The sequence below is a fragment of the Myxine glutinosa genome, chromosome 5, assembly GCF_964187855.1.
Source record: "Myxine glutinosa chromosome 5, kmMyxGlut1.1, whole genome shotgun sequence".
Classification (NCBI taxonomy): domain Eukaryota; kingdom Metazoa; phylum Chordata; class Myxini; order Myxiniformes; family Myxinidae; genus Myxine; species Myxine glutinosa.
Window position 1 is genome coordinate 186676717 of NC_136265.1, and position 13126 is coordinate 186689842.

At 45.3% G+C, this 13126-nt stretch overlaps 1 protein-coding gene across 6 annotated transcripts in view; it reads left to right on the plus strand.

The window, feature by feature from the left end:
- Positions 1–1751: 1751 nt before the first annotated feature.
- Positions 1752–13126, plus strand: part of MACROD1 (mono-ADP ribosylhydrolase 1) — a 193258-nt gene continuing 181883 nt past the window's right edge. The window contains exon 1 of one of the 6 annotated variants that reach the window (XM_068115275.2): positions 1752–2184. In XM_068115275.2, coding sequence (XP_067971376.1) covers positions 1893–2184 — 292 coding nt within the window. In that variant the 5' untranslated portion in view covers positions 1752–1892. The remainder of the gene's footprint in view (positions 2185–13126) is intronic. The other 5 variants (XM_078779261.1, XM_068115276.2, XM_068115274.2 and 2 more) reach the window with 5 other exon arrangements.

A 13126-nucleotide genomic window follows, 5' to 3' on the forward strand; every position in this document is an offset into this window, starting at 1 on the left:
AGTGAGAGGCCCTCGGAGTTAGCTTCATCGCAGGAGATTCCAATGATTCTGAAAGCTTCGGTTTCAACAGCGTGAAGCCGAGCTAGGTGTGAGGAAGAAGCACCAGCCCAGAGGGGAGAACAGTATTCCATTGAGCTGCGGATGAAAGCCTTGTATGTGGTGAGGAGCTCAGGTGTGCCAAGGAAGGACTTCGCACAATGGATGATGCCCAGTCGGCGACTGGCTTTGGAGGCCAGCTTGGAAATGTGGTTTTCCCAGGAAAGATCATGGCAGATTGCGAGACCCAAAAGCTTGAGTGACAGAACTTCTTGGAGAGGATTGTTCAGAAAGTAGATGGGAGGGTTGTCCAGACGATCTTTTCAGAGAGACATAGTGAGAGTGTGAGATTTGTCAGGATTGAAAGATATGTTCCACTTGTTTGACCAGTCTGTGATTATGTCCAGGTCTGCAACCTGGACAAAATCTCTGTAGTTTCTCTGAAGTTTCCTGCTTCCATTTTGTTTGACTGCCAGACAGGCAGACAGAGTAAAAAAAAACACATCGCACTCCTCTCTGTGCATGAACGATCGGGACAAATTCAGAGCCAAAGTACTGTTAAACTACAGGTTCGTTTTCCGATTCTTTCAGATTTGTGTTCAAAATTTAACATTCAAGAGAAATCAAGTTGTTCCTCCATCATAAACTGACGTTTGTGAACCAATTGCTTAAACCCCACTTTTTGCTTCACGTATGTGGGGTTTTGACGTATGTGGGGTCTTTCCGCTTGGTAAGACTCGGGAAAGCTTCCTTCAGCCAACCTTACAATAAAGGTGGGATAATAGTGGCCTTTAAAAAAGATGATCGCAGTGTACACTTCAAAAGCTAGAACAGCACTCGGTGGAGAGCATACCTCCACCAGACTCAACAGTTTATATTTTGTATCCCACTGATAGGCCAGATCTGGATTCGGACCTGAACCAAAATCGAAGCGGCTTGTTGTTGTCACCGAATCAACTCATCCACCAAGTTTCGTCCGAATCCGTCCATAACCTTTTGAGATACCCTGTTAACAAACACACAGGGGTGAAAACATCATCTCAGTCCACCTTCAGTGGTGGAGGTAATTAGGCAATACTGTATATACTTTCTCTGTCAGGAGCATAAACAATTGGCTTTCTGAATATGCCATAAAAAACAACCTCCATCAACCAATAAATTCAAGTGAGCACTGGGCCAACCATCCAATTAAATAAGCCCTTATCAACGAGGATGCAGTGGAGTATCGAAGGACAAATTGAGGACCTCCCCAATATGAGCAGTGGTCGGTGTATAGATAAGCTCGGCAAGGGGCTCCTTCCTTCTTGACTGCAATTTTTAAAAAAATCTTTCTTTCCTTCTTTTACTTTGTCGTCGTTCAACACAATAGATTCGTTTTAGGAAGTTGTTGCGAAATGATTGAGTAAAACTGGCAACGACGGGCCGGACAGCATTTACACGGTGCACTGTTTCCATGGAGACCGCCATGTTGTTGAGCGGAGGCGAGCGCTCCGTTCCGTTGGAGTGCTTGCTTGAGCACTTTGACTCAAGCAAGCTGCTTGATAACGGAACACAACCCTGTTGACTAAGCAAAACAACCAAAAAACGCATTTTTTTTTTAATACTCCGAGCAACAAGTTCTTAATGTTGATGTTCTGTCAATAACACGGAGATGTTTAAATTTTCTCCGGCGTATGTTAAATGTTTGAATCAAAACGTCTTTTAAACAACAACAACAACAAGAACAACAATCGTTGGATGACGAGCACGTGCCCCGCTGACGTCGATGATCCGCGAGTCGCGTACAGTGCGAGGAGCGCAGGGCCAGCCAAAGGGTCTTGTACAGTGCGAGGCGCGACCAGTGCGGCGGCCCCTCCATGCTGGCGGCCCTAGCTCGGCGGCTCGCACCTTTGCGCTCCTTCGGCAAGCCTCGGCGAGGGGAAGCGCTCTCCAGAGTCAAATCGTCCGCATCTACAACGTCCGAGCGTTCGTCGCCTTCGTCCTCCTCCCCGGCCTCTCGGTCACCGTTGCGGGCCGCGGACAGAAGGCCACGCCGAGCTGCGGCGCCTCCTGGCAAGAGCGCTCTGTTCGCCTGCCTTGGGGTGCGGCGGCGCGGAATGGCCGCGAACCAGAGCAAGGTCGACTGGACCTCGTGGGAGAGAGCTAAAGGTAAGGACGGGCTTGTTGGAGTTTTAAGGAAGTGAGGGAGCTTTAACTTTAAGGTGAACTTTATTATGATCGCGATGATGATGATGATGATGATGATGATGATGATGATGATGATGATGATGATGATTATGGTTATGCAGTGCGCGGGCGCCATATTGGTTGGCAAGATAAACGAGTGTGGAAAGGTAAACAAGACCGCATAATTATAACCTTCCATTGCAGAAAGTCGGAACGACGAGGTAAACTTGCTGGACTAGAGCTACTGATGCCATCGTTCGTTGCTGGGGAAGTAAATATACACCCAACGTGGCGGCGCGCACGGCATTATGGGTTAGCGCTGATATTATGGGATATTTCACGACCCTAATTATTCCCACCTTTTGTGGGGTCGTCCAGGGAAAGTTTTTCACACAAGTCTTTCACGAAGCGGCTGGCCAGTCCTACTGAAGCTCTGATGAGGTTGCCGATAATATAAATGTTCTTTGGTTTCAGCATTGATTTGCATGCTGGAGCAAGTCGTGTTGGACGTTTACGAAATGTTATTCCTCTTGATTATGGTTTTCTTTTTCTTTTAAATCGAATTTTGTGAAATTTGATGATACAACACTTGTTGTTATGGTTGTCACGTGTTTACCGCAAGGAATTCTGGGGGAAATCCGCGGTTCGATCCACTTCTTGGTTTCCAGATGCTGTTTGCCGATACTTCCTGAACTGGCAGCACCGGTATTTTGTCTTTCAAAACATACCGAAAGTAAACTGCTGCTTATCAAACTGTTGCAACAACCACGAGAACTGTCTCCTTCCATGTGCACATGTTACAAAGCAATTCGAAGAGAGGGAGGCTGTGAGTGAGCTTAAAAACATCTGTATCATGTCAAAATGGATGAGCCGATGAAGCTTGCATTTTGGGGAAGGAATCAAATCCTATCATCTGATCAAAAACTGGTCTATGTTTCCAGGTCCACTGAATGGCTTAATAAATTGAGGAGGGATATGACTCAAAACTGTCCAACTCCACAATTTAAGGTCATGTCTCATGAATAAAAAGCAAGCAAGATTGATCCAATGCCACTCCTTATGCTCTCTACCGAGTGCGTTGCCTTTCCCCTCCGGTCCGACAAAATCATATATATTTTTGAGGTCAAAATGTCAACATAGGCCAAAGGTCAACCACTTTTTTCAAATATCTAAAATCCTTAATTTTTAGCCGATTGACTTGAAATCTGAATAGGATTTTCATATCACCTTACTGAAACTAACCACCAACTATTTTTGAGGTCAACATAGGCCAAAAGGTCAACATAGGCCGAATTTCTAAAATTGTCACTTTTCATCAGATGAACTTAAACTTTGACGACAATTTGCATATCAGGTCACTGAATTTTTTATTTTTATTTTTTTGTATACTGAATCGAGGCTCGTGAAAGAGCTAACATTTATTTCACAAACAAATCAACCAGCCAAACAAAATATATAAAAAGAGGGAGCAGAAGACAAGATGGGGAGAGAAGGGGAAGCACACAAACATAACATTTGAGAGCAGGGAGATGTGTGGGAGGGAGAGGGCTTGGGGGGAGGAGGCGTGGGAAGGGGGGGGGGGGGTGGGAGAAGTATAAAATACAAGGACACCAAGGACATCCAGGACAGAAGTAGGTATTTCAAAAAAGTGGATTTGTGGTGAAATTAGTGGGGGTAGAAAAGATCAAGGTTTTGGATGGGGGAAGATAAGAGATGGTGGTGAACAGCTGTTTTAAAGACCTGGAGGGTGGAGTGGGATTGAAGAGAGTGAGGGAGTTTGTTTCACAGGCAGGAGAAAATAGGAATGAAGGAGTGAAGGTGAGCAGAGAGTCTTGATTTTGGCAGTTTAACCATAAGAGGGTTGCAGGCAGATCTTGTGCGACCTGTAGGAATATTTGGGGGACAGAGCCCAGAGAGAGCTGTTGGGGGGGAAAGGCCAGAGAGGAGTCGGTAGAAGACGGAAAGACCACCCACCTGCCTGCGGTGAGTGAGTGAAAGGCCCTTGGAGTTAGCTTCATCGTGGGAGATTCCAATGATTCTGAACGCTTTGGTTTCAACAGCGTGAAGACGAGCTAGGTGTGAGGCAGGAGCACCAGACCAGAGGGGAGAACAGTATTCCATAGAGCTGTGGATGAAAGCCTTGTATGTGGTGAGGAGCTCAGGTGTGCCAAGGAAGGACTTCGCACGACGGAGGATGCCCAGTCGGCGGCTGGCTTTGGAGGCCAGATTTGAAATGTGGCTTTCCCAGGAAAGATCATGGCAGATAGTGGGACCCAAAAGTTTGAGTATTCAACCACTAATTATTTTTTGAGGTCAAAACAATTCTCTGCAGAGTGCCATTCTACTTTGTTCTGTTTTGCCAAGTGTCGCTCTGAGTGATTTTTCATTTGTCTGTCTGTCTGTTTGTCCGCACAGAATAAATATGATTTTCTCTGCAACCGTTGGTCCGATTGACAGGAAAGTTTCACCAGAGGTGCACCTCCTCCTATAGAATTTTTGTTATGATAATTGTGACATCATAGGTCACGTTGTATGGGCGCCATCTTGGAAAAACCGAAAAGCTTTGCATCTCTATATCTCCGCAAGCGCAGCATACAAAAAATTGAGACATAGCTCATTGTAAAGAACTCCACGGGGAATAAAATATGTTAATGATGTCATAGGTGCCTCCATTATGATGTCATAATTCGACAATTACAAAACTTCACCCGATCAAGATGAAATTTATTGAGCGTCATCTAGGGATAAATTGGTGGAGAGTAAAAATGAAGACGTCATCAGTCACGTGGTTCGGCCGCCATATTTGTTTTAACACAAAAGCCTTAACCTCTAAAAACGTCCTGGCGAGGGTCTGCAATCTACAAATTGCTCTATATTGTTTTTTAAGGCCATGAACAAACTTTGGTACATCATGGGTGATGAAGGTTGTGGTCAAGTGTCATGGAAGTAGTGTGTGTAGTTTTGTAGAAGTTGCAAGTGTTTACATACAGCCTGACTGCCTGACTCACTGCCTGTCTTTCTATCTGAGTGACGGACACTGCGCGATGCTATTACTTCCCTTGAGCAATTTACGTTCCATGTGCGCTAAAATGGTACCATTGGAAAACTAATAATCAATTTACTTGGAAGAAAAACTAGGTGTTTAATCATAATAATGCCCCTCTTGAAAGACAGTTTTTCCAAGAGTGAAGCAGAAGAAGCAGAACTTGTAGTTTTAATTTAGCGGTTTTAATGGTATGACAGCAGGAACGCTTTAGAATAAAGAATAAAGTGTGACGGACACAGAAGGAATACACAATTATATACCGTAATACTTCTCAAATCAACACTACGAGGGCACTCTTTGACGTTGCGACATCGACCGATATGCCTCTGCCCACATTATTACATTATTATATGTGCTTAGTACTAAGTTTAATTCAAATCCCTTCAGCTGTTCTCAAATATAAAATTTTTACCTGACATGACATCTGACCTTTGATGCCAATATCTACTCAGTTATTCTTTGCATCATAATATATACTTGCACCACGTTTGGGCAAAATCCCATCACTGGTTCATAAGTTGGTGTGGTAACAGAATTTTTACCTCACATGACCTTTGACCTTGACCCTGAAATCTCATCTGTTCATCTTTACATAATTATGCATACCTGTACCAAGTTTGACTTTGATCCCGCGAGCCGTTCTGAAGTTATTGCGGTAACAAAATATTGTTTACTTAGCATGACCTCTGACCTTTGACCTTGACCCCAAAATCGAATCAGTTCATCTTTACATCATACTATTGTCGTGTTCGCAGGCTGGTTGACACCGACCCATGAACGGATGGCCTGAAACAGGCTTTAACTCTGGCGGTATAAGCTCACGTGCACTGCAGAGGAGAATAATGAGGACCTTATATTACAGCTTCTATATCCAAACAGGTTTATTCCTGAAATATAACAAGAAAATTAAATCAATTATCACTACATACAATGAGGTAAACAAGGAAGTACAATATATCCTATAAAAACTAAGGCACCTCACTGCAGTCACAGTCAGATGTGGAAAAGTGACAAAACCGGGCAGCTTATCTCTGGTGGGGCTGCTGGGGAGCGGGAAGATAGGCGATGACATGGACAGGGTGAGGTCAAAGTGATGAGACAGCAGGACAAAAAGGTGAAGTGACGAGCAGGATGATAAACCGGCAATAGAGGGAAGATTAGTGGCTCCAGGACCAGAGCAGGCAGGCAGGATGACCTTTGAAAGCTCTCTTCCTTCTCAGCAAGATCAATCTTCTCTGACCTCCCTCAGTTCTCCTCACCAAAACGTGAGCTCCCCAGCACACTGTTCATTTCCTCCCTCTCACTGCTGATTCTCCTCACTAAACCGAGAGCTCATCTGTGTACTGTTCCTGCTTTTCCAGGCCCCTCCCCCCTTCTCTCAGACCTCTCGCAATCCTTCTAGAACTGTTCCCAGTCAATTCTCCTCAGTTCTCGCCAATCCTTCTCAGATCTCACCAATTTTCTCAGTTCTCTCATAACAAACAAGCGCTCCTCAAAATCTGTTGCAGTTTCCTCACAGGACTATCACAAATCCTCCTGTGTGTTTTTACACAGAAGCGAGAGTTCTCGCTCCTTCTTCAGTCTCCCTTGACAACTCTCTGCCCCCTCCTTCAGACGTTGGGCTCCATCCCCGTTCAGGGGACGATTATAACTCAGCCACCTCTCTCTTTTTGCCTGGCAGAATCCCATGGCTTTCTGCTTCGTTTTTCTGTGCTGGTGTGAACTCTGTTCTGCAGAGATGTTTGTTCATGGCTTTCTGTCTACACCCGGTAGATGTTTACAAGAAGTTTTAACGCATGTTTCCTTAACTTTAAACCCTCCATATCTTATCACAAGCACGACCATCGCATCATGCACATTCAAACACAATCCTTAAGCTAACGGGTCCCTACATCCTTGCATCGAGATTTGCTTCCTACTCGCACGCGGACTATGCTATTATATTCAATGATATCTCTTCTAAGTTAATCGCTAATCCCACCCCTAACCCCCCCCCCCCCCCCCCCAATTAACGGAACAATATTTAATTATATAAGGTTTGGTAAAAATGCGATGACTGGTTCACAAGTTTGCTCAGTAACGACTTTTTACCCAACGCAGGCAGTTTCTAAAATCCTCCAAGTTTCCAAGTTTTGTTGATGATGCAACTTGTTGTTATGGTTGTCACGGTCAAAGGTAAAATGTCGGACTGTCCAAATGATTACCAGATACCAGCATTTGATATATCGGCTAACTGTTCTTGACCGGGTTCAATCAGGGGACGTCCGACATTTTACCTTTGACCTCTTGACCCCAAAATATAATCATTTCAACTTCACATCATTATACATACTGTTACGAGTGTTACGTGCTCCTCCCCGACCCCCTGGTCACGGTGTACCTCCGAGCCCCGAGAGGAGTCACGGCAGAAAGATGTGTTATTCTGTATGTCAAAGATCAAGGGAGAAGCCACCCCAATTGTTACTCACAAACAAATATTGTATTAAGATCACACAAGAATAACAAATTAATGAATGAATGATCGTTTTAAGGCCATTTTCCCCCGCTAGAGCGGGGGTTAGCCTTGCAGGCCCCATGACAATCATGGTTCCCTGTTTGAGGCAATGTTTTTATGGCCGGATGCCCTTCCTGACGCCAACCCCTGGTCATGCTCTTACGATGCGCAGGGATACAGTGTGCCTATTCTGAATCGGGGTACACACCGTGATCATTCATCCCAGCAAGCTGGTACTCAATTTGCCGACCTCGGAAGGATGACAGGCTGAGTCAACCCCCCTGGCGTTAATTCAGCGATCGACTGGGATTCGAACCCAGGATCCTAGGATCCCAAGCTGGCACCCTGACCGCTAAGCCAACGCCAGGCTAAGTAGTATTCTAAATTCACACAAGAATAACAGTACAACAATAATAGTATTCAAAAGTACAATCAATATGTCCTATGATGGTACCATCAGTTTTGTAATATTTAACTCACTGTGCTCCAAGTGAGTGAAACACGAACATTCCCCAATGTCTCTTATTCCCGGCTTCGAGACGAAATTGATTCGCTCCAGCGATCGCCAGAACGAGGTCCAATCGAGACAAGAATCCCGTGCGGATGGCAAATACAGTCACACAACCGAAGCTGCACCAAGGCGCCTGGGAAATCCAAAGGCTCCCTACAGGCGACTGAGAGATCACACCCTCGGGTATGGACGAATTAACCTTCAAAAAGCCACGTCACACACACGCCCCAGATCGACGTCTGAATGCGGTGGAGATGGTCGAAAAGCGACGAAACCGCGAGCGAAGCACCAGTCCTGCGCGAGTAAAAATGGCCGAAGACCCGGTCTCATGGCGCACGGCACGGCGATGATTCTCTCCTGAATCGATCGCAAAACCTGACACGCAGGTTGACCGGTCACAGCGATGACAACTCTGTCGTAGGAATCCCTTTCCCGGAAACCCGAAAGTTCGCTAGTGACTCTGGCTCGCCAACGTTCGCTTCAGAACCCGGAGCAACTCTGCTTTCTTGTCCGACTCATTCGCTCCGCCCTCTTTTTCCCCTCTTCTTCCTCTTTGTTGTCCGGTTCCCGGTCCGGTTTCCTGTTTCTTTTAACATTAACTTTTTTACCTTTTGAAAACAGTTCATGAACAATAAACCTTTTGAACACAATAATAGTACATGGAATCAGAAATATTGACAGTGGATGCAAACCACCACAACGGAAGTGACAAATCCGTAACTATACCTGAAACGAGTTTGACTTGGATCCTTTCAGTCGCTCTCAAGTTATAAACCTATTAAAGAATCTGACAGAGCGATCCTGTGGACTATCGAGTTGAAGGTCTGTATTTGGGTTTCAGAGCAATCGGTTGGTAAATAAGGAACGAGTAGGGATCTGAAGTGACAGGGGTTGAGCCTCCACGATCCAAAATCGATAAATCGAAGTCTGAAAGATTGTGTGGGCTATCGAGTAGAAGGGTTGTCGGGTTTCAGAGCAATCTGTTGGTAAATAAGGGATGAGTAGGTTTCCGAAGTTTGGTGGGTAACCTATCTCCCCTCCCCCTTGAGAGTCAAAAATTTAATCCCATGCGATTGTGTGGGATACTGTCTTGTATTCATGTGACAAGTTTCAGAACAATCAGCTAGGTGACAATGGAGGAGTGGCAAAAAGAAGAAAAGGTTAACGGACAGTTGGATGACCAGACGGACAGACAGACATCCAGACATCACGAACCATTTTATAAGTTCATCTCTTTGAGAATCGAGATGAAATTACCTAAAAAATAAGGTCTAAGTGGTAGGGGAGCTTGACCTCCAAAAAAAATAGGTATGTGCTTTTTTCTCTGAAACTGCACACAATTTCGATGAAACTTGCCCACAACCTTCATCACCCGTGATTTACCAAAGTTTGTTCACGGCATTAAAATAATCAGGGTTGAATGGGGGTGTCTTGACTCCCCCAAAATATGGACAGGTATATGCTTCTTTCAAACCACACATGCTATTTTGTTGAAACCTGACCACAACCTTCGTCACCCGTGATTTACCAATGTTTAATCATGGCAATAAAAAAAATTGTAGTCTAAGGGTGTCGACAAGAGGGGGTGGGGGGAGGGGTTGATTCCCCCCCCCCCCCCAACCCCAAAAATAGGTACATTTGCTCTCTTCTCCAAAACTACACACTAGTAGAGGAAAAATGTTGTTCCTGGACCACCCCTATTTCTCCATTCACTTACATGTAAATTTTCCTCTCACCATCACTTTCCCTCAGCTCCCCTTAACGCCTCTATTTCTGCCACCCTGATCTTTATGAACCTTTTGGCCTTTTGACATACTAGCTATAGCAAAAGATAACCTACTCTTATCCTCAATGTTGTTCATTAGACCACTCAAACAATGATCCTACGAATATTTGCTCCCTCTCACCCTCTTAATATCAATGATCAATGTTGTCTAGTAGACCACTCAAACAATGATCCTACAAATATTTGTTTATGCGTAGGAAATAATTTAATTCTCCTACAACTACCATCACCATCTAATAAATTAACAAAGAAGATGTTTGAGCTTGGTTCTTTATCAAGATATTTTAACTGAGCTAAGATAAAATTATAAACCTCCCTCAATGTTCTTGTTTGAGCGCCTCCAGTGCCACACACCATTTTAAAATTAAAGTATATATTTTCCTGACAACCATCAAAGTTTTCCGTCCACTCAAAAATATTTTCATCTTTTTCACCCAACTCACCAGTATTTAAATTAATTCTCTTATTTGTTTTGAGAACTTTTTTACCAGTTGCCTTTTCAATTTTACTTGTTTGATATTTTTCACATTCATTATGTTTTCCATTTATATACCAAGGTTGATTACACCTCCACTCTTTAGTCTGGTTAATACTTGGTTCTATCATTTATGTAATCCACATTTTGTTCATATGTGTGTTGTACCGTCCACCAAACAGTGATGACTCCATCTACATCTCGCTGTCTGAGAATATGGACCAACTTCTATCTACCCATCCCAACTCTCTCTTCCTCATATGTGGTGATTTCAACTGTCACCATGCCAGTTGGCTGGGTGTGGGTACCTCTCTCACCAGCCATGGCTCTTCAGCAAAGGACTTCTGTGACTCACTGGGACTGACACAATCTGTCAATTTCCCGACCCGGATTTCAGTCAACGGAGCATCTTCTCTTCTGGACTTGGTTATGACTAACTTCCCTGAAAATGTCTGCTGCTCTTCTTCTGCTCCAATCGGCTCTTCTGATCATGTGCTTGTTAAAGTGGACATCTCTCTGACCATTCTCAGAGAGCCTTCTCAGCGTCGACGAGTCTGGCATTTCACTCAGGCCAACTGGCACGGTCTTCAAGCAGCCATCAATCATCTGGACTGGTCTCCCATCTCTACTGCCTCTGACATAAATTCTTCCTGGGAATTCTTCCAAAGCAAACTGCTCTCTCTCATGCACAGATTTATCCCATCTCGTCTTCTGTTGTCATACCCTTCCTCCCGTCCATGGTACACGGAATCTTGTGGTGAGGCTATTGCCCAGAAACAACTTGCTTTTGTCTCCTGGAAAGCAAATCCAACGGAAGGAAATCTCATTTCCTTTCACAAAGCCCGAAACAAGTGTGTGTCCACCCTCAGGAGAGCCAGGAAACAATATCTCTCCGTTCTCAGGACCGAACTCTCTTATCTGTCTCCCTCTTCCAAATCCTGGTGGCGTCTGGTCAAATCTGTTTCTGGTGTTTGTTCCCCCTCCATCCCCTCCCTCACCCCAAATGGCCACACGGCTGACTCCGCACGTGAAAAAGCTGAATGCCTCAACTCTGTGTTTGCCTCTAAATCTTGTGTCCCAAACCCATCCCTCTCTGTTCCCACCGTACCCAGTCGTACCCAGCTGCTCCTGGACTCTGTGTCCTTTCCTCCTGACAATGTGGAAAAGTTTCTGTCAACCCTCGACCCGGATTCTGCAACTGGCCCTAACGGCATCAGCCCACGGGTCCTAAAATCCTGTTCTTCCGCTCTTTCACTCCCTCTCTCTGTTCTCTTCACCCTCTCTTTTGCTCAAGGTCATCTTCCATCTGCTTGGAAATCTGCCAACATCACCGCTTTGCACAAAAAAGGTGCAAAAACAGATCCCAGCAACTACAGACCAATCAGCCTTCTCCCAATTATCAGCAAAGTCATGGAATCCATCATTGCTTCAGATATGAAATCTTTCCTCTTCTCCAATGGCTTGATCTCTGATCATCAATTTGGTTTCAGACCTGGACACTCTACTCTGGACATGCTGCTTCTGCTTTCTCAACAATGGATGGAGGTCCTCAATGCCAAACAGGAAATTAGAGCAGTCTCCCTTGACATATCCCGTGCCTTCGATACGGTCTGGCACCCTGCTCTGCTCACCAAACTCTCCTCTTTTGGTATCCATGGAAATCTCCACGCATGGCTGGCGGACTTCCTCTCTAGTCGTAGTCAACGTGTGGCCCTGAATGGGTTTCTCTCATCTCCTCTTCCTGTTCAGGCTGGAGTTCCACAAGGCAGTGTTCTGGGCCCTGTGCTTTTTCTGGTCTTCATCAATGATCTCTCTGACTCTCTTGAAAATCCTCTGTATCTCCATTCTTCATCCCTCAGATCGGCAGTCTGCTGCCTCCTCACTCTCTGCAGACCTGGACAAAATCACAGACTGGGCAAACAAGTGGAACATGTCTTTCAATCCTGACAAATCTCACACTCTTACGATGTCTCTCCGAAAAGACCGACTGGACAACCCTCCCATCCACTTTCTGAATAATCCTCTCCAAGAAGTTCTGTCACTCAAGCTTTTGGGTCTCACTATCTGCCATGATCTTTCCTGGGAAAACCACATTTCAAATCTGGCCTCCAAAGCCAGTCGCCGACTGGGCATCCTCCGTCGTGCGAAGTCCTTCCTTGGCACACCTGAGCTCCTCACCACATACAAGGCTTTCATCCGCAGCTCAATGGAATACTGCTCTCCCCTCTGGGCTGGTGCTCCTGCCTCACACCTAGCTCGTCTTCACGCTGTTGAAACCAAAGCATTCAGAATCATTGGAATTTCCCGCGATGAAGCTAACTCCAAGGGCCTCTCACTCACTCATCGCAGGCAGGTTGGTGGTCTTTCCTTCTTCTACCGACTCCTCTCCGGCCTTGCTCCCCCAGCTCTCTCTGGGCTCTGTCCCCCAAATATTCCTACAGGTCGCACAAGATCTGCCTGCAACCCTCTTATGGTTAAACTGCCAAAATCAAGACTCTCTGCTCACCTTCACTCTTTCATTCCTCTTTTCTCCCACCTCTGGAACAAACTCCCTCACTCTCTTCAATCCCACTCCACCCTCCAGGTCTTTAAAACAGCTGTTCACCACCATC